The sequence below is a fragment of the Procambarus clarkii genome, chromosome 83, assembly GCF_040958095.1.
Source record: "Procambarus clarkii isolate CNS0578487 chromosome 83, FALCON_Pclarkii_2.0, whole genome shotgun sequence".
In the NCBI taxonomy this organism is placed as follows: Eukaryota; Metazoa; Arthropoda; class Malacostraca; order Decapoda; family Cambaridae; genus Procambarus; species Procambarus clarkii.
The window spans coordinates 12,492,994-12,512,940 of NC_091232.1; the positions used below are offsets into that span (position 1 = coordinate 12,492,994).

The 19,947-nt window shown below is 40.4% G+C and overlaps 2 protein-coding genes across 18 annotated transcripts; one reads left to right on the plus strand and one right to left on the minus strand.

The window, feature by feature from the left end:
• The first annotated feature begins 604 nt into the window (after window positions 1-604).
• On the plus strand, window positions 605-12,116 carry LOC123768626 (UDP-xylose and UDP-N-acetylglucosamine transporter). Of its 17 annotated transcripts, none has more exons than XM_069316413.1 (9): window positions 681-697; window positions 2,217-2,289; window positions 2,475-2,572; window positions 3,070-3,183; window positions 3,967-4,069; window positions 4,255-4,386; window positions 4,927-5,094; window positions 8,338-8,498; window positions 11,060-12,116. In XM_069316413.1, coding segments are annotated over exons 1-9 (1,092 nt in total). In that variant the 5' UTR covers window positions 681-695; the 3' UTR covers window positions 11,301-12,116. The 17 variants fall into 17 exon arrangements, with proteins under 17 accessions (XP_045615206.1, XP_069172514.1, XP_045615201.1 ...); XM_069316410.1 differs by lacking the exon at window positions 681-697 and adding an exon at window positions 710-935 and having other exon boundaries at window positions 2,217-2,326; XM_069316411.1 differs by lacking the exon at window positions 681-697 and adding an exon at window positions 710-935 and having other exon boundaries at window positions 2,217-2,293.
• Window positions 12,117-13,002: 886 nt separating this feature from the next.
• On the minus strand, window positions 13,003-15,176 carry LOC123768786 (uncharacterized). The gene is made up of 2 exons (XM_045759571.2): window positions 15,141-15,176; window positions 13,003-14,139 (listed from the first exon to the last, which is right to left on the minus strand). Exons 1-2 carry the CDS (start codon window positions 15,150-15,152, stop codon window positions 13,411-13,413), a joined length of 741 nt encoding a protein of 246 aa, XP_045615527.1. The 5' UTR covers window positions 15,153-15,176; the 3' UTR covers window positions 13,003-13,410.
• Window positions 15,177-19,947: the final 4,771 nt, after the last annotated feature.

Genomic DNA, 19,947 nt, shown 5'->3' on the forward strand with positions numbered 1-19,947 from the left:
TTCATGAGCCTATCGGGCTCTGTCATATCTACACTTGAAACTGTGTATGGAGTCAGCCTCCACCACATCACTTCCTAATGCATTCCATTTGTCAACCACTCTGACACTAAAAAAGTTCTTTCTAATATCTCTGTGGCTCATTTGGGCACTCAGTTTCCACCTGTGTCCCCTTGTGCGTGTTCCCCTTGTGTTAAATAGACTGTCTTTATCTACCCTATCAATCCCCTTCAGAATCTTGAATGTGGTGATCATGTCCCCCCTAACTTTTCTGTCTTCCAGCGAAGTGAGGTTTAATTCCCGTAGTCTCTCCTCGTAGCTCATACCTCTCAGCTCGGGTACTAGTCTGGTGGCAAACCTTTGAACCTTTTGTGTGTGTGTGTGTGTGTGTGTGTGTGTGTGTGTGTGTGTGTGTGTGTGTGTGTGTGTGTGTGTGTGTGTGTGTGTGTGTGTGTGTGTGTATGTGTGTGTGTGTGTGTATGTGTGTGTGTGTGTGTGTGTGTGTGTGTGTGTGTGTGTGTGTGTGTGTGTGTGTTGGGCAACAAGTGGCGTGGTGTGTGTGTGCTGTAAGCCAGCAGGGAGAGGGGGTGAGAGGCCAGTATCACCCCGTCATGCCGAGTAGTAGACTTACTGTGCCTTGGCTACCTCGCCCTTGCGCGTATCACCAGATAAGATAACTTAGCAGTGATAACACGTACATGTAACCGCTTCAAACTTATTGCTAAAACGTTAAACATGTAGTAAACAAAAACGAGTGAGGTACACGTGGTTTGATTGACTGCAGTGGGTTGAAGCTGTCTGGAATAATATTCGTAGGTGAAATCACGAGACCTTGGTGTGGTAGAGGAGGGGGAGGTTGAGGTCGATTGTGATGAGTAGATCGTCTGGACAAACAACAGCATCACAGCTCACCAACACAACGACCGTGAAGGTGCTCGGTACAGTGTCACTACCGTCCGATATTTACATCTCCACAGTAAAGTGTTACGAATATTTTAAAGAGTACAACTCTACATTACAGTGTAACTAATCACCATGGTATTCGAAGAACCCCACAGTGTAGTGCCTCCATCATTCTATACGTACAGCACAGCAGTGTAGTGCCACTCATCATCATCATCAATGTTGAGGGACATACAGAGATGCAATTAAAATAAAAATTTGTGCCCCATGAAGTGAATATGAAGAAGCAGGTACTCTTACAATATCTGTACATACTGTACATTGTATGATAGAATAGTTGTGTCTATGAAAAAGACACAAGTAGTGTATTATTATGAGATCTCGTAGTGTTGGCGAGTAAACATATCTTACACATAATGAGCTCGGGAAGAAAAAAAATGAAGATTCCCTATTTATGAAAAATCCAGTTTTATAGTATTAAATTTTAAAAAAGAATCACTGATTCTATTTTAAATTTAAAATATTTTAAATTTATACTATTTATTTATATTTTAAATGATTTACTGATTCTTTTAAAAATACGGAAAGTTATTATATTTATTGGAGATTATCTTTCCAAATACACAATTTGATAAAGGCTAATAGACTCAGGAATATGTACCCAGTTGATAAACAGTTAAGAGGCGGGGCCAAAAAGCCGCAGCTCAACCCCCACAAGCACAACTAGGTGAATACAACTTGATGAGCATAATACTGTACTGTATTAATATATGTATTAAATGCCTCATATATACATAGTAATTATATATACATAGTTATGGTAAAACTAATAATAAAAAATAACATTTCATCACACGACAGTAAGATTAGCATTAGAAGTGTAGATAAGACGACAGAACCTATGTCTTGATAAGCACAAACCGGCTCTACTTCTCTTTATGTGTCCATTATTCTAATAATCACTCAAATATGATTTAATTGTGCTATATTTGCAATAAAGCAAAATCAATTTAATTCATATTGACTACGAGGATGAGTTAAATATATAGGATAATAACTATTATTTTGTAAATAATCATACTGTGAAGATCGCTGCGTCAGGGCAGTATGTAGGGCACTGAATATAACCTGTGTGAACTCAATTGCTGCGCTGTGAGTTAATTTCAGACAGTTCAATATACGAGTACCTGGCATGAGAGCCCTGTGGCCCTACTGGAGGCATAATGTGATGCTTGAGACGGTGGACGGTGGAGATAAGTCAGCTCTTTTGAAACGTCATGGTTAAAGTTCCCCCAATACTGTTTCTACCTCCGCAGGGGATCGAACTCGGACAATAAGGACTACGACCCCCGAGCGCTATCCACTCAGCCGCGAAGCACCCACTGCTGTGTGTGTGTGTGTGTGTGTGTGTGTGTGTGTAACCAATGTAATTTATAATGTATTTTTTCATGTATTTTATAAGAATGAATAATAGAATTTTATGAACAAATTGAACAATAATTCATAGTGTTCCAAGTTTTGCCTTCGTATGAGCTGTCAAATGAACGCAATTAATGTTTGTTATCATCTTTCAGAAAGTGGTTACCAAGGCAGCAATGGGAGCCACAACTGCCATCCTCTTTGTCTTTGTTGGTTGTTGTAGTAATGTGGTGTTTCTGGAGCTTCTGGTTCAGTAAGTCAAGAGAGAGAGAGAGAGAGAGAGAGAGAGAGAGAGAGAGAGAGAGAGAGAGAGAGAGAGAGAGAGAGAGAGAGAGAGAGAGAGAGAGAGAGAGAGAGAGAGAGAGAGAGAGAGAGAGAGAGAGAGAGAGACAGAAAGACAGACAGACAGAGACAGAAACAGACAGACAGAGACAGACAGACAGAGACAGAAACAGACAGACAGAGACAGAGATATAAAGACAATGATAAAAGTAATAGTAATAATAATAATTGCTATTGACATAATTACAACATTTCTAGAAATAATAACAAACATTTTGTAATTTGTAACAACAATATGGGTCTAGACATATTATTACAACCTGTTTATTCTCGTGAGAATGCAGTGATCACTGTTCACTTATATGTGCATAGCTTCACTGTAGCTTCACTGTAGCTTCACTGTAGCTTCACTGTAGCTTCACTGTAGCTTCACTGTAGCTTCACTGAAGCTTCACTGCTGCATTCCAGGGATGAACCCGCGTGTGGAAGCCTTCTTACCTTCGCACAGTTTGTCTTCATCGCCGTGGAAGGTTTCGTTGTAACTGTTGACTTCGGCAGAAAGAAAAATATCATTCCTATAAAGTAAGTGGCTTCATATCATCCCCGTGAAGTAAGGGACCTCTGAAGTAATTGGTGTAATGAAGTAATTAACCTTATAAAGCAAGTGTTGTCATATCAGTATGACAACATGATCAGTATGATATGATCATATGACAACATATGATCAGTATGACGCTTCCGTGAAGGGGTGTCATATCATTCCTGTTTGCATATTTATTTATTTAACTGTGATATTATTAAACAAACAACTGCATTCATATTAAGATCGAACAATTAAAAAAGTAAAGATGTTTTTTACTGAGATTTGATTCCATGTAATTAATCTTTATTAGGCTAACTTATTGATACCTAATTAGAGTAATTAAATCACTCCATTTTTAGATATTTTCGAGAATAAATGTTGAATTTAAATTGATAAACACCAACACATAATCAATCAAAATTGCAAAGATATATATATATATATATATATATATATATATATATATATATATATATATATATATATATATATATATATATGTATATATATATATATATATATATATATACATATATATATATATATATATATATATATATATATATATATATATTAATGTAATATTTAGTGTAATAAATAGTATTAAAAGAAAATAATTTTTTTTAATCGTTTTCAGTTACGTTCATATCATGGTACATTAAGGTGTACCATGGTTTTAATTACGTGTAATCTTTGTTACTTAAGGTGTTAAGTATGGTTGTAATTCCGTCTCATCTTTGTTATGACTTTGAATTCTGTCTTATCTTTGACCTTTGACACAGAGACTACCTCGTACTGGTGTTGATGTTCTTCGTGGTCAACGTGACAAACAACATGGCCTTCGGCTTCAAAATTTCTATGCCACTTCATATCATCTTCCGCAGTGTAAGTGTGGCCTGTTTGATGGTCCGAGTCTGGTTGTTATGTTATGGTCCGTGTCTGGTTGTTTATGTTATGGTACCCACTGGTAAGTGATGGTACGTGTCGTGGTGTAGAGAGATGATTGACGATGTCATGGGGGGTGCTTATGGATGGACAAGAACTGATTTTAGATTCTTCTTCTTTGGCAGGGTGGACTGATAGCAAGTTTGGTGCTGGGGATTCTGATTCTCGGTCGAAAGTACAGCGTTACCAAGTACCTGTCTGTCGTTATGATCACACTGGGCACCATTATCTGCACCTTCGCCTCAGCTGAGCATGTGGTCAGTCTGCAGAGAGAGAGAGAGAGAGAGAGAGAGAGAGAGAGAGAGAGAGAGAGAGAGAGAGAGAGAGAGAGAGAGAGAGAGAGAGAGAGAGAGAGAGAGAGAGAGAGAGAGAGATAGAGAGAGAGAGAGAGAGAGAGAGAGAGAGAGAGAGAGAGAGAGAGAGAGAGAGAGAGAGAGAGAGAGAGATAGATAGAGAGAGAGAGAGAGAGAGAGAGAGAGAGAGAGAGAGAGAGAGAGAGAGAGAGAGAGAGAGAGAGAGAGAGAGAGAGAGAGAGAGAGAGAGAGAGAGAGAGAGAGAGAGAGAGAGAGAGAGAGAGAGAGAGAGAGATTACAAGATACACAAGAATGTATAGAAATTTTTCAGATTATGTTTAGAAATTGATAATACACACACACACACACACACACACACACACACACACACACACACACACACACACACACACACACACACACACACACACACACACACACACACATATATATATATATATATATATATATATAAACTCACATATTATCATTTTCATTGTTGAGGAGGAGCAAAAGGCTGAGTCTTTAGAAGGAATCTCGAACTTCACTACCTGGTTGATGGGTATTGGTATCCTGACCTTCGCCCTCTTCATGTCGGCGAGGATGGGCATCTACCAGGAGTGCCTCTACAGCAAGCACGGCAAACACACCATGGAAGCACTCTTTTATATCGTGAGTTAAATCAAGTTTTTCAGGTGCCTTACCTCGTTATTTCTGCTAGATAACAGTTTGGCTTTTTGGCTCTGATAGCTGATTGAGATTAATGGACCCATTCTGTCCTTGAGAATTTTTATATAGGTCTATAGAGGTTATGCAATTAAATGTATATTTAAACAATGATCATTAAATCATAGAAACTATCACACATAGAGAAACACATGCGCCGCAGAAGCCTACCTAAACACCCCACAAGCTCTGTCTCACACGCGCACATACACACATGCACACACACATACACTCGTACAAAAAAATCTTCAAAGTTGACCAATATAATAGAAAGGAGAATCAAACTATAAGCCAGTATGCATTCCCTTTCTAAGGTATGGGAGATTCACTTATATTCACTATAGTGAATATATAGTCACTTATATATAGTCAGAACTTGGCCCCAAACGGTGTACATCTGTCAGGAGAGTCCAGGACCCATGTGGTCAATAAGTATGGCAGAATATAATACGATTCAGTCAAGTTTATCAATTGGGGAAAACAAACTTTGTAACTATGGGTTCAAGGTGGTTCAAAACTCTTTAATCGACCAAATATAATTTTACGTCAAGATGGCAAATAACATGACGAGTGTTCAGCCTGTGTTATCGTGTGATCTTCAGGAGATCGATACTTGGATCTCAGTTCCAAAATATGTATAATTCTTATAATAATGACAGACTCATCAACTGAGGATTATACTTATATCTATGCTGGAGTCGCCAGTGATGAGTTCATTCTCTGATCATGAAAAAGCTCATTCACATCCTAAAAGTTCTCTGACTCTCTCTCCTTAACTGATTACGATTAGCACTGCCTATTATGAACCATCCGAGGTCCCGGGCCAGTGTTAACAAACAGTGCAGGCAGCCGGAGTCTAGTCACAATCAGTCCGTGAGAATTGCTTACGTCTTAATGATGCAAGCAGATGTTGTCCAACGGCTGTCGTTATGTCTAGGTGTGGTGAGCCTTTGTTAATCAGGCTACTAGAGAGAGTACCCGCTGTTGCCCAGGTCTCTGTCTCACTTTCTCCTCCTCCCACCCATTCTCTCCCTCTTTTTTTCCCATTCTCCCTCACTATCTCCTGATCTTTTCCTTGCCTCTTCTTTCCTCCCCCCCCCCCCGTTTTCTCTCTCTTGATCTCAAAACATGCAATATACTCAGCAACAAACACTCAACGTTATTTTTTAAATTGTTACGTTGATGAAAATTTGTAACAGCTGTAGTTACGTGAGTGTGATGATTTTTGTTTTAATAACACATTTAAGTACATCTGCATTTGTGCAGCTGCCCTAGACTATATGAAGGGGAGTACAGAGTGTGTCAAGAAATTAGCTACGTGATGCAAAAATCCCCATCACACATAGAAATAGAAGACAATCGTAATTAAAGAGGATTGGGTCAACTCTGATCCATCTATGACACTCTACATACAAACACAACTCACCAAGTTGTGTTTGTATGTTCTTGTTTGGAAAGTTGCTCGAGCCGCAAGTATCTGGCCTCCAGCCTCGGACAAAGAAACATAGATAATCTTTTACATATTTATATATGACTTCAAGTTCAAAACTAGTGAGAGTCACAGATAAGGATCATTACAACAATGCAGGACTAACACCTGCATGCTTGCAATGATATAAGTTCAGAATAAAATCATTTATATATTGACTTTCATTGTTATAGTTTGGCGAGGAAAATGAGTACACAACTTTGTGATAAAGTTTTACCATGCACGTTCCTAGGGAATAAACATATTTTGCTCGTACTACTGATTTGTGCACAATGTAGCACCAGTTGATACAAGGACACGTGTGGAGGGGGGAGTCTATTCTGCTGCTCCTGTCTTTTGGTGGTTAACAGATATAACTGTGTTGCAGATCAATTTTGTATGGTGAATGTTGCATGGGGGGGGGGGGGGGAGATGCAACCAATTTTCTGTAAGAAAATCTTAATTGACATATTTTCTCAATTAATATTAAATCAGAGAATCTGGAGTGTTATGTGCTAGAGTGTAAGGAGGAGAAGGCTCTTTATTGCTTTATAAACAACAAGACAGTTGAGAATAATTACACCAAACGGTTAACGGTGAAGAAAGTGGGTCCTAGGAGGTGGAGTTCAATACCGGAAGAACATCCCAGTAAAAAAAACACACAAATAAACAGACACCTGGGTTCTAGGAGACTCGAATCCTGGACCCCAAGCGTGTGAGGCCGAAGCTCTATCGGGGACCACGGTTCGAGTCTCATAGAGCCCAGGTGAATGGATTGTTTATTTCCCCGGAAGTGTGGATGACAATTTATTCAAATAAACAGAAGAAAAAGATACAAAAGTACTAAAAGGGAAGGAAGGGAGTTATTAGAAGAAAGCGCCAAGCCATTACGGCTATATTTTATTTATTTATTTATTTATTTATTTATTTATTTATTTATTTATTTATTTATTTATTTATTTATTTATTTATATACAAGAAGGTACATTGGGTTTGTGAGAATACATAGCATAGTATTTACAATCTTGTAAAGCCACTAGTACGCGCAGCGTTTCGGTCAGGTCCTTAATCTAACAGATAATTTTAAGTAGGTAAATTCTAGCAGAATTAATAAAATGATAACAGATACATTGCAAGAATAAAAATGAGATGAGAGAGATTAGTAAGTATATTTAAGCACATTGGTATATTAAAGCTCTGATTGATTACATTTACAACTTGATTGGTAATTTAAACAAGATTAATAGGCACCATACAGCAGATTAATAGCACATATAAGAAGACAGCAATGATCACAATGGTAAAGATGTTCGGACTGGGAACATAAAGATTGGGAGATTGGGTAGCAACAGATACAGTGCAATTTTAAAGCAACAAGGTAAAAAACTATGAAGATGAAATTAGGTACTTTTTAGTTTTGTTTTGAATGAGGCAAAAGTTGGACAGCTTTTCAATTCATTAGGGAGTGAGTTCCATTGAATGAGTCCCTTTATTTGCATAGTGTTTACACAGATTAATACAGCGCTTGGAAGGGATCAGGATAAGGATTTGGGATGGAACCGGGGGGGGGGGGGGAAGGAATGGTGCCCAACCACTTGGATGGTCGGGGATAGAACGCCGACTTGCATGAAGAGAGACCGTCGCTCTACCCTCCACCCCAAGTGTAAATATCTACTCATATGGCTGATGGATAAGTAAATGTTGTCTTTCTCTCTCCCCAGCACACCTTGTCGTTGCCGGGGTTTCTGTTGACGTGGTCCAGCATAGCGGATCACGCGGGGCGCTTCAGCAGGTCTGCGGTGCTGCCTGTCCTCGCTGGGGTGCCAGGCCTGGCCCGCGTACCCAGGCACTGGATCTTCCTGGCCGGCAACGTTCTCACACAGTATCCTTTATATGTTTATTTTTGGGGTCTTGGAGTTGATGAGTCAACTGGGTGGACAGCGCTTCGGATTCGTAGTCCTGAGGTTCCAGGTTCGACCCCCGGTGGAGGCGGAGACAAATGGGCAAAATGTTTCTTTCATCATGATTCCCCATGTTACCTACCAGTAAATAGGCACCTGGGATTTAGACAGCTGCTATGGGCTGCTTCCTGGGGGTGTGTAACAAAAAGGAGACCTGGTCGAGGGCCGGGCAGCGGGGATACTAAGCCCGAAATCCTCTCAAGATAACCTCATGAAGATGACCCATCCACTCTCCCTGCAACTCTTCCTCTCAACTAATGCGTCTCATTATGTACTTTATGATCCCCAGTGTACACATTACAAAGTACTATCAATAGCAGCGGCTCACAAAATACCTACGTTTGTATGCATCGGAAAGTTAGGTTTGGTAGGCTGCTTGGGTTGATTTTGATTGTTTCCGCCGAAGGCGGCTAATTTATTGTGCACCCCATACTAATCCTGTGAGCGGTAGCGCAAAAGCATTACAGAGGGCACAAAAGGTCTTTATCAGACCTCATCTTTGATTATTACATAAACAATTTCATCTATCCTTCACACCTTTTAGTTACAATGTCAGCTAGTTACAGAGAAAGTGCTATTTCAAGAGCTATATATTTACAGTAAGTCATCATACATTAATGGTAGGTCTTATCGCTAATACATAATAGTTTGACCAATGGGGATATTGCAGAGTCATAGGGGAGCTTCTGTTTATTATTAGTCCTCACAATACACTACTTGTTTCTGAATCTCATATGTCGTTCATCTACTGGAAGCGAAATGTGGGTACAGTGCAAGAATTTCAGGTAATTTATCCATGGTAATAAGATAGGTTGCCATATCATACAGAGTGAGCTTAGATTTATCTCTAAATGGCTCAATTTTACTACAATCCAAGATATAGTGTTCGAGTGTGTGTCCCTGTCTTTATCCACACACTTTACACTTTACTTCATCTAGATCCCTATACAAGCCGAACTGCCAGAGATACTTGTAGCCAAGTCTTATACGAGCTGTGACAACATCTGTTAGTCTACTGACGTTGTTACTTGCCCCATACACATGTTTTACTTCACACATTTCATTGTGATGAATAATGGACCTGCTAGTTCCAGTTTGCACAGTTCTACTTTCTTCAAATTCATCCAGGAGTTCTCGTCTAATGACACTTTTAATGGTGTCATTTGATAACTCAAGATTCCGTTCAATACCGTCTTTATTTACTGCAGCCTTAGTAAGGGCGTCAACTTTGTCATGTTCCTGCATGCCAATGTGAGAAGGAATCCACAACATTTTTATATTTACCCTCTTGCTAAGTATTCTTATATATCTACGACTAGCTTCCAAGACAAGCACGTTATTACTTGATTGCAGACTGTTTATTGCTCGTAATGAGGAAAGGGAGTCAGAAATAATTAAGCTGTCTACTTCAGTGTTGTTAATAATTTCGAGTGCTACCAGTATTGCTACCAACGCGGCTTGCATTGTGGACGCCCAATTACTAATTCGGATATTCCTTTGAATTGTGCTGCCATCGGGCTGATGAGCAAGAACAGCACTTCCTGCCCTCCCTGTAGCTGTATTGGGTGATCCGTCAGTGTATATGGTCTGTGCAATGTTGTTTTCAGCTTGTATATTGTGAATGTGTTCTATGGTGCTTAATTTAGCAGCAAGCTGAGCATGAGGGTTGTTTGTGATTAGTTTCTTAGTGGGGTATGCAGGGGTCAAGATGTCAAATGGTACTATCTGCCAGGGTGGAAGGAAGTGCTGTACTCTTTCATCTGTATATACATCGTGCAGTCCCATCATTTTAATATGAGTGGCTGTTCTTTGAATCCATTTAGACTCGCTAGTTCCATTTCGTATGTGTTCTAACAGTGCAACTGACACAATGTGGTTTTTGTTATCTCGCAGAAGCTTTAGTCCCATCATAAGATTAATTTCAAATATTCTATCTCTAATGCTAAGTATATTTAATTCTTTCCGTATGTTGAGAACTTTGGTAGTTATAGGACAGCCAAGTATAATTCTGAGTGCTTCAATTTGCATTTTTTCCAGTCTATCAATACTTTTGCCATTTTGCAGGACCAAAGCTGGTGCATGATAGTCTATCAGAGACCTTATATATGCTAAATACGTCATTCTTGCTATTCTAATATTAACACCATATATCGGGCTGTACCCCACTACAGTTCTGAGAGCCTTGAGTCTGTTATACGTTTCGGTCCGTCCTGGACCATTCTCAAGTCGATTGTGAGAATCGACTTGAGAATGGTCCAGGACGGGCCGAAACGTTGCCGTCCCTACACTTTCTAGTGTGTGGTCTGGTCAACATACTTCCGCCACGTTATTGTGACTCATCGCCTGCATTGGGTTGACACGCTAAGGATAGGTTTGCTCTATGTATCCCGTACGTTGTGGCAAATCGAAAGAACGGGCTGGCCACACATACTAACATTGCCAAACTGCTTCCTCCGATCTCACCTTAACCCTTATACGCCAGATACCTGTGTGTGAGCTCAGTGTTCAAGCTGACCTCTGAGTGCACCGCCCTCACCGTGGCGCTGGTCCTCACCCTCAGGAAGTTCCTGTCCCTAGTCTTCTCCATCCTCTATTTCCAGAACCCCTTCACCCTGCAGCACTGGCTGGGGACCCTGCTGGTCTTCGGGGGCACGCTCCTCTTCATGGACGTGTATCAGAAGACTCGCGAAGCCTTGGGGGCGAGGCGGCCCAAGGTGGACTAGTCAAGGAGGGGAATGTATACTGTGTTGCGTTAGAAGACGATTTAGAATATAGTCGACGTTTAAAGGAGTAACATCAGCATTCTTTTCAAGAATGGACAATGGACATTCCAAAGTTGAAAAATGTTTCGCAGAATACTAATATTATGCCAGAGTGGCCTCATATATGGGAGCAATCAATACCACTTTTGTTACTAATTCATTTCAGAATTCAATACAGCCGTCATTTGTTTCTCAAAACAGACACAAGAGATATAATACTTAATATATTTGAAGAAGATGACAAAGTTTAGGGAGTAATTTACTGGAGGATCCTTAAGACACCTTAGAGGGTTGCTTACAACAGAAGAATTGCTGAATTACCCATCACTACTCGTTCCACTTGTGCAAGTGCCACGCTCACGAGAAGGATTATCCAATGACATTGATATGATCATATACATTGGATAAAAAACACTGAAAATTTACTTTAATATAGAAATCTGCTCAGGACAAAATTATACCTACTAGCCAGGCATTTAGCTTTCATTTCATGGCCTAAATATCCTTCCAGAGGTTCACAGATCCTTAATATCCCTTCAGAGGGTAAAAGGCCTAAATGAATAAAGAGGTTGATATGCTCCAAGATCAGACCCAAGCTGTTCTGACTGGTTACTCCTTGTGTGTGGGACAGACAAGAGTCGAGACTTCTACTCGCCTATGTGCAGAAGGACAGAATATTTTTAGGGCCGAAAGGTTATGAGATCCATAACCTTTAGGCATTTGTCTTGTATGTTTTGTAACCTTTAAATACACAATAAAGCAAAAAAAAAAAAAAAAGGAAGGGGGTGGTAGGAGAAAAGCACACAGAAATTGTATTGGAGGGGACCTACATTCCCTCCAATGCGTTATGTGTGGTTTCCTCCGAGGCTATGGGCCCCCCTTCTTCCAGCCAGAGGTGGTACTCCCTTCCCCTTTTTTATTTAAATATATATATATATATATATATATATATATATATATATATTATATATATATATATATATATATATATATATATAATATATATATATATATATATATATATATATTTATATATATATATATATATATATATATATATATATATATATATATATATATATATATATATATATTAATTGTGTAATTAATATGTTCATATTATTCTCTCAGTTTTGTATTTTAATTTGTAAAATATTTTAAAAGTCGTAATGCATAAATATGTTTAACTAAGTTATTTTATTTATAACCAAACAAATATTTTCGTAGATGGGATAAGAATAATTTCGGGAATGTTTTGAAATACAAAATACAAAATAAGACTGAAACAAGCTTTGTTTTCTGTTTCTTTGTGTAATATTAAGGCAGGAGGTAATATATTGAAGATTTAGTCTTACATAGGTAGAAAATAAGGTTAAGGAGGCTCCTTTGTCAAAGTTTCTAATAGGTAACCCGGATGTTGGCCAATCTGGCGTATACTACTGATGTTCTTTTGCTAATGTGTGCTTCTGGCACTTGATTGGAATTATTTTTACTTTCAACTGGTTTTCATTTTCTGAAGAAGACCGCTGTTTCCTTCATATCCTGAGCTATATTTGGGGTTAGACTCGCGTGTGTATGTGTGTTTGACAATTTATTTTACACTAAATAACAGTAAAAAAAACACTGTTTACCTGTTCAAGGCCAAATTAAATTTCATGTTACATATATTTATTATTTTTATTTTGCAATATGACACATATTTTCAAGGAATAGAATGAACACTTATCGAACACTAAGGAGAAGTCGTCGGCGAGTGATCATATCAACAAGGCATCACACTGGCTGCTTCAGTTGTCAAATTACCACCTGCAATCCCTATCTATTGAACTCTACCAATAGACAGAAATTCAAAATCCAACAGTTTTAAACTTACCAGAAGAAAATTCGAACATCAACGCCACTCTCAGAAATCTGTTGTAGATAATGGAAGTGGTATATTACCCAGATCAAGTAGAACAGTGGATGGGTTGAGCCTACACTCCTTGACGTAGAGAGTGCATCCCTACACAACCCAACATACAACGTAAGAGTGACGAGAGACAGCATCTTTTATCTTCAAAAGGTTCAGCATTTAATTGTCCTTAACCTCAGTCTTAACTTTGACGGGTGTTACAATGGGTGTGACGAGGGGGAAGCCGCTGCTGTAGGGAGCCACGAAGCTTGTAGTGGGACTCGGGGAGCTGATAGTTGGGACGCTGTACGTGTAAGGGAAGCTGTAGCCAGCGAAGGGAATGTTGGTTGCTCCAGTGGGAGTGGCGGTGTATACCTGAGGAGTACCGGTTTTCGAGTATATCTGGGGGATGCCGGTGGAGTAAACCTGAGGGATACCGGCGGTGTAGACCTGAGGAATACCGCTAGAGTAAACCTTGGGGATATTAGAGTACACCTGAGGGATACCAGCGGAATAAACCTGAGGGATACCGCTGGAGTAAACCTTGGGGATATTGGAGTACACTTGAGGGATACCGCTGGAGTACACCTGGGGAATTCCAGTGGTGAAGACCAACTGAGGATCAGCATCAGCATCTGCTGAGCGCTTGGTTCTCTTGTCTCCGACCCCCTTGAAAATCCCAGCGGAGTAGGTCAAGGGAGTGTAGATATCGGCACCGTAGGTCTTGGGAGTGTAGGTGCCGGCTGTGAAGGGGAAGCCACGAGCAGCGAAGGGTAGGCCGGTGTAAGGATAGGCCGCAGTGTAGGATGTGAGGCTCGGAGATCCTGCAGCAGTTTTCACCACCAGTGGAGCGGTGTATGGAAGAAACTGAGGCCTGGCGGAGGCCAAGGCTACAAGAGCCAACAGAATCTGAAACGATATAATGAGACTATTTTATAAATGAGATAAAATAGTGCTGTCATAATGGCCAAAAGCCATTGGCTAGAATCATCTATCTTGAGATGATTTCGGGGCTTTAGTGTCCCCGCGGCCCGGTCCTCGACCAGGCCTCCTACCCCCAGGAAGCAGCCCGTGACAGCTGACTAACACCCAGATACCTATTTTACTGCTAGGTAACAGGGGCATAGGGCGAAAGAAACTCTGCCCAATGTTTCTCGCCGGCGCCTGGGATCGAACCCAGGACCACAGGATCACAAGTCCAGCGTGCTGTCCGCTCGGCCGACCGGCTTCCTCATACAGTTATTCAAAGCAGAGACACTTAAGTGTAAGCATGTGAAGCAGATAAAATACATAAAATATTAAATATATATATAAATAAGTAAAAGGTTGTATATAAGAACACTTACCAGTAGGAATATGAACAGATTAATTACGGAAATGCACAAAGGAACGATATTAATCCGTACCAGAAACAAAATGTAAACATTACATATAGAAAAAAATAGAATTTAGTAACTCCTTCTTATACTCAAAACAAAAATACTAAATTTAACCATATTGGAATTTTTCAGTATCATCTAAAAGGGTATTCAATCAGACATTTTAAGTTTGAACTCAGTACATTGATTTGTTTAAACTTAGACTATCCTTGCACATCTGTCTTACGTGAAAAATATCTCTCAATTATTCAGTCAAAAACAAATCTTCTTCAGCTGTTTGTTAAGATCACTCTTCCAGGTCTATTTTAGAGTCGTTCTTTGTGATGCTTAGTCAGGTAACTAGTGTTACTCCCTCTCTTGTTTTGTCTCTGTCTGTCTGTCTGTCTGTCTGTCTGTCTGTCTGTCTGTCTGTCTGTCTGTCTGTCTGTCTGTCTGTCTGTCTGTCTGTCTGTCTGTCTGTCTGTCTGTCTGTCTGTCTGTCTGTCTGTCTGTCTGTCTGTCTTTTGTCTCTCTGCTATGTCTCGTACTCACCAAGACCTTCATGATGTCGGAGAGGCGTAGGCTGAAGGATACAAGGTTCTGTCTGTGTCGGTGTCTTATATACCTGCCTCTGTCCAGGCCAACCCTGTACCTGCCCCCCTGTAAGTGGTCAGTGGCCACGCCTACCACCCTTCCATTCATGGTCATACTGCCCTAACTCTGTCCACGTTGATGCATGCACCCCCCCCACACACACGTGCACACACACAGGTGTGTGGAAATAGGTGAGTACAAAGGCGGGACCTGTGGCTGAGTGATCAGCGCTCTGGATTCGTAGTCCTATGGCCTGGGGATAGATTCCCGGCGCCAGCGGAAGCAAAAATGGACAGAGTTTCTTTCACTCTGATGCCCCCTGTTACCTAGCAGTAAATAGGTACCTGGGAGTTAGACAACTGTTACGGGCTGCCTCCTGGGTGTGTGTGTGTGTGTGTGTGTGTGTGTGTGTGTGTGTGTGTGTGTGTGTGTGTGTGTGTGTGTGTGTGTGTGTGTGTGTGTGTGTGTGTGTGTGTGTGTGTGTGTGTGTGTGTGTGTGTGTGTGTGTGTGTGTGTGTGAACAAAAATAGTTAGTAGTAGTTAGTAACAGTTGATTCATTGACAGTTGAAAGGCGGACCGAAAAAGCAGAGCTCCACCCCCCGCAAGCACAAGTAGGTGAATACAACTTGGTGAATACAACTAGGTGAATACTAAGGTTGTTGGGCCTGACAGAATCTCACCATGGATACTAAAAGAAGGTGCAGAGGCACTAAATGTGCGACTCTCTATGGTGTATAACAGGTCACTAGAAACAGGAGGCCTACCGGAAAGCTGGAAAACGGCTAATGTAGTCCCAATATACAAAAAGGGGTGACAGGTAAGAGGCACTGAACTACAGACCAGTTTCTCTAACTTGTACACCATGCAAGGTGATGGAGAAGATCGTGAAGAAAAGGCTCGTTGAGTATTTGGAGGGAAATTAGCTTTGTAACGCACCACCAGCATAGGTTCAGAGATGGTAAATCGTACCTCACAGTTTTAATAGAATTCTACGACCAAGCAACACAAATTAGGCAAGAAAGAGAAGGGCAGGCAGACTGCCTTTTCTTGGACTGTCAGAATGCGTTTGACACAGTACCCCATAAAAGGCTGTTACGAAAGTCGGAATAACAGGCAGCAGTAAAACGGTGCTCCAGTGGATAAGGGAGTATCTAAGCAACAGGAAACAGCGAGTAACTGTGAGGGGAGACACATCAGAGTGTCGAAATGTCACCAACGGAGTCCCACAAGGCCCTGTACTTGGACCCATCTTGTTTCTTAAATATGTAAACGATCTTCCAGAGGGTGTAGACTCCTTCCTCTCAATGTTTGCTGATGATGCAAAAATTATGAGAAGAACCAAGACAGATGAAGATGACTACAGGATGACCTGGACAAACTGGAGGAATGGTCTAGAAAATGGCTTCCAAAGTTCAACTCAGGAAAGTGTAAAGTAATGAAATTAAGGAAAGGGAGCAGAAGGCTGAACACAATGTTCCATCTGGGAGGTGAAATCCTGCAGGAATCAAATAGAGAGAAAGATCTGGGGAGTTGACATCATACCGAACCTGTCCCCAGAAGCCCACATCAAAAGGATATCATCAACGGCATATGCCAGATTGACCAACAAAAGAACTGCCTTAAGAAACTTGTGTAAGGAATCGTTCAGGACCCTGTATACCACCTATGTCAGAACAATCCAGGAATATGCAACTCCAGCTTGGAGTCCATATTTAGTTAAACACAAGACAAAGTTAGAGAAGATTCAGAGGTATGCCAGCAGACTCGTTCCGGAACTGAGAGGTATGAGCTACGAGGAAAGGCTAAGGGAACTGATTGTCACGTCCCTGGAAAACAGAAGAGTCAGAATAACCACCTACAAAATTCTCAGGGTGGTTGACAGGATGGACAAAGACAAACTCTTGAGCACGGGTGGAACACAAACAAGGGGACACAGGTGGAAACGTAGTACTCAAATGAGCCACAGAGTCATTAGAAAGATTTGTTTCAGTGTCAGAGTAGTTAACAGATGGAATGCATTAGGCAGTGACGTGGTGGAGGCTGACTCCATACACAGTTTCAAATGTCGATATGACAGAGCCCAGTAGGCTCAGGAGTCTGTACACCAGTTGATTAACGATTGAGAAGCGAGACCAAACAGCCAAAGCTCAACCCCCGCAAACACAACTAGGTGAGTACACACATACACACACAGTAGTTGGTAAGCCAATAATTTTAAAAGCTTCAATACGGTGAATGATGAATGAAAAATCGATGAATGTAAAAAAAAAAAAAACAGAAAAATGGTGAGAACGTAGCTGTCTCAAACAAAAGAAATACAAATTTGGGAAAATTTATAATATAGAAGTTGTTGAACTTGCAGATATCATTACAGGAACAACAATAGAATCCGGAAAGAGTAAGTGAAGGTGATCACCTGCAATCCCGCAGCAGTCAGAAGAAACAGCCTGAAATACGGTTGCAATAAGAGGGGCAGCTTGGACATTATTCAAGGAGCAGTAGAAATAGCTGGCAGTGTATACCGATAAACAGGGTGCACCCCTCAGGGCATATATCCCTGCCAGAGATTCAAAATAGTGCAACTATATTAATACGGCATCAACTTCGCTATACTTAGGCTCAGGAGCGAACGTAAGTATATACCCCGCCTCCCACCTGGTGCTCAAGCAACCGGAGTATGTTGGGGGTATACTGACCCTGCCCCAAGGCACAGCTTCCACAAGTTCGTGTGTTATATATATTTGATCATACTTCAGGAATTTTAAGATATACTTAGTTTACCCAATACAGGAATGACCTATACTGTCAAGCGGCAGAACTTCTTATGATATTACTTGAACTCTTCCATTCCTATATGGAATAAAAATATAGTTTCAACCTCTGAGTCTTCATGCTTCGATACTTCTGGTGCTGCCACTGATTTATTCTGTACGTCACACACACAGGCGTTTTATTAAGTTACGTACGATAGTTTTAATGTATCGTTTTTAGTTCGTCTTCTTGTGGGCACCAAAGTGAATGATAATTTCGAAGAATGATTTTTTCATTGCTAATAATTACAGTCGGCAAACAAGTTGTTTGTTCTGAATAAAAAAAGATAGACATATGTTTCATATGTTTTGAATAGTTTTTTTAAATGCTCATTAAAATAGCTGAAACGTTAATACAATCCAAGTTTGTTTACAAATTCAACATATAATTCATTTTAACAAATAATAATAGGACAGAGAGTGCATTTTTAATATTATGCTTGTTTAAAGTGCAATATTTCAAAATATATTACAATTCTTTGAGAATATTTATGGAGCCGGTAGGTGTGGTTCAAGGCCGGATGTATTTATCTAACAGTGACTGCGAGGGAGTGAGGTCTAGCTCATTATTCACTGCCTAATAAATATTATCACTGCAGCGGACCTTACCCTTCATCAGTGGACTATATTACTCTAAACTATTGCAGTTAACTTTTATTTTAACACTTATTGTTGTGTTATTTTCTAGAATGTAGCATAATGGATAGATAAGTCAAGGGAACCTTTTTTACCGAACATATGCCTCACATTCTTTATTGAGAGTGCACAGGCAGTCAAGGTTGTACACAGGCTTGTACACAAGGTTGTTCACAGCTAGATTCCCTCATACCTGGAGGCTTGCTACCCGACCATCAACCTGCCACCTTGTTCATAACTGTGTACTCAGATATACCTCACCTGGCAACAGGCTTTTATCATCTTCCCCTGACAGTCAGGTCTGATCCACCTCTAGTAGCCAGGCCTGATCCATCTCTCTCTTGGTAACCAGGCCTGACCTACTTCTCTTGGTATCCAGGCATGATCCACTTCTCTTGGCAACCAGGCCTGATCCACCTCTCTTGGTAACCAGGCCTGATCCACCTTCCTTTGCAACAAAGTCTTTTACTTCTCTCTAAGCAGCCATGATAGACTCCCTCTCTTCCATGCATCCAGGTCTGGTCACATTCTGATTCAACGTAGCTTTTATTGAGACCGAAATAAGGATATCGGTATGTCATTATGCCATGAACAGCCGACGACTTACAGCACCCCTTCAAGTTATCTGTACTCCTTACTTGGAGACCTATTTGAACCAGTCCTTATAACTACGTATCTAATAGAAGCAATGCGTTTTAATTTATCTTTTCGTGGGCATACAATAGGGTGTGGTCACAAGAGTTTTGTGTGTCCGTTATGTTACAGCTCCTGGCCTTGGAGAGGAGTGATGACGCACTTATCAGACAGGGTGTGGTCGCTGGAGCTTCTTCTGTCATAGCTGCTTGCCTTGGAGATGGACATTGACGCTTAAAATACCTGATATTGAAGGAATATGGTCTCTCTCTGTCTCCCTCTCCCATTCTCTGTCGGTTTGTCTCTCTCTCTCTCTCTCTCTCTCTCTCTCTCTCTCTCTCTCTCTCTCTCTCTCTCTCTCTCTCTCTCTCTCTCTCTGCATGTGCTTTGAGATAATGCACTGTTCACCATCAGTGAGAGATTTTACTGGGCATAATTTACCTAATTCAATATAGAGAATTCTTAAATTCATCAGTTTCTATTAATATAACTTATAATGTATTATAGTTTGGTAGTACACATGGAAGATTGTTTGTAACTAGATTTAATGCGTAAAGTGGTTTACGTATTAACCTTTGGTTTATTTTACGTGAGAGTCAATATTTATTTAATTTTTAAGTATTCGCTTAGATTCCTCGTTTACTTAAAGGGTTTTAGAAGGGTTAAACACAAGTAAAATACTTCC